Source organism: Temnothorax curvispinosus, unplaced genomic scaffold (assembly GCF_003070985.1).
Source record: "Temnothorax curvispinosus isolate PA1 unplaced genomic scaffold, ASM307098v1 QBEX01012632.1, whole genome shotgun sequence".
NCBI lineage: Eukaryota > Metazoa > Arthropoda > Insecta > Hymenoptera > Formicidae > Temnothorax > Temnothorax curvispinosus.
Window position 1 is genome coordinate 1 of NW_020222412.1, and position 1926 is coordinate 1926.

A 1926-nucleotide genomic window follows, 5' to 3' on the forward strand; every position below is an offset into this window, starting at 1 on the left:
GGCTTCCCGCTCAAGAAGTGGTCGGCGAACGAGGCGTCGATACTCGATGAGGTCCCTCCTGAGGATCGCCTTCAACGCGAGCCCCGGTGGTGGCTCCCGGGAGAGAGCCACTTGACCCTCGGGCTGCGTTGGCATCCACGCGAAGATCAGTTCGCCTACTCGACGCAACTGACCCAACTGAAGGCTATTACGAAGCGGTCGGTCTTATCTTTAGCCGCTCGGCTATTCGATCCGCTGGGGTGGCTCGCCCCCACTACCGTATTAGCTAAAATTTTGTTTCAGTCCACCTGGTTGCTGGGATTGGATTGGGACACGCAGCTCCCTGACACCGACGTCCGACGATGGCTCGAATTCCAGGCCGGACTGCCTCTACTGGAAACGATCCGAGTGCCCCGATGGCTGGAGAGCGATCAAGAAGGTGTTAAGCGCGAACTGCACGGATTCGCCGACGCCTCGGAAAAAGCGTACGCAGCGGTGGTCTACCTGCGGACCGAAAGCTCGAGCGGCGAAGTAGTCGTGAGCCTCGTGACGGCGAAAACCAAAGTCGCTCCGTTAAAGCAGGTCAGTCTTGCACGGTTGGAGCTAAACGCTGCCGCCTTACTCGTCCGACTCGCCAATCATGCTCGGCGGGTCCTCAAGATAGAAGAGGATCCGACCCATCTGTGGACTGACGCGACCGTAGTGCTGGGCTGGATTCGAGGTCACCCTGCTTCCTGGAAGACATACGTGGCAAACAGAGTGAGTGAGATTCAGCTCACTCTCCCTGACGCTTATTGGCATCACGTCCCCGGGCGTGAAAACCCCGCCGACTGCGCGTCCCGAGGCCTCTTACCAAGGGAACTCGTGGAGCACCCGCTCTGGTGGCAGGGCCCGGCGTGGCTCCGAACTAAAACCGGTCCGTGGCCCGCTCCCTTGGACGACGAAGTACCAGTCGACCTCCCGGAACGGCGCTCTCACATACATGCCGTGGCAGCCGCTACGGAGGAGCCCGAGCTGCTGACGAGGTACTCATCCCTGACGAGCTTGGCGCGGACGACAGCTTGGTGCCGCCGTTGGCTGCGGTGCCTGCGGGCGAGGCGGACTGCCCACGAGAAGCAGCCCGATTCCTCCGCGGGGCTCGTACTAACACGCGAGGAGCTCAGCGACGCCATCGTGGGTTGGATCGGCTGGGTTCAATCCATTCATTTCAAGGGGGAAGCGACGGCCCTCCGAAAGAACGCTCCGCTGCCGGCGCGCAGTTCCATCGCCTCGCTGAGCCCCTTCCTGGACGAGCGAGGCCTACTCCGCGTCGGCGGTAGACTCAAGAACGCCATGCTTGCCTACGACGCTAGGCACCCTGTGATCTTACCGGGACCGTCACGATTAACGAGGCTTATCGTGGAGGCGTGCCATCGGCGGACATTGCACGGAGGCGTGCAGGCGACCCTCGGAGCCCTTCGCCAGGAGTACTGGGTCCCTCGCGGTCCTACATTGGTGAAAGGGTGTATTCGGCGTTGCGTGACGTGCGTGCGATGGCGGGCGGCCTCTCCACAGCCTCTCATGGGAAGCCTCCCTGGTCCTAGGGTGACTCCCGCTCGGCCATTCCTGAACACCGGAGTCGACTACGCCGGACCGGTGTGGCTGAGAACCTCCAAGGGACGGGGCCAGCGGGCCTCTAAAGCATTTATCGTTGTCTTTGTATGTCTGTGTTCTAGAGCGGTACACCTCGACGTGGCTACGGACTACACCGCCGACGCCTTCCTGGCTGCGCTGCGCCGCTTCGTTTCCCGCCGCGGTTTATGCCAGACGTTGTACAGCGACCGCGGCACAAATTTTGTCGGTGCCGACGCACAATTGCGCGATCTATTCTCCGCCGGCGGCCAGGGGGGCCGACGCATCGCCGAGCGCGTTGCTGAGGAGAGGATAGCGTGGCGCTTCAATCCCCCC

The 1926-nt window shown here is 62.2% G+C and overlaps 1 protein-coding gene across 1 annotated transcript; it reads left to right on the top strand.

Annotated features, from left to right (window-relative positions):
- Nucleotides 1-282: 282 nt before the first annotated feature.
- On the top strand, nt 283-1677 carry LOC112462640 (the record flags this gene model as incomplete). The annotated part of the gene is made up of 1 exon (XM_025028528.1): nt 283-1677. A coding segment is annotated over one exon (1395 nt), but the record flags the coding sequence as incomplete, so codon positions are not given.
- Between the last annotated feature and the right edge of the window lie 249 nt (nt 1678-1926).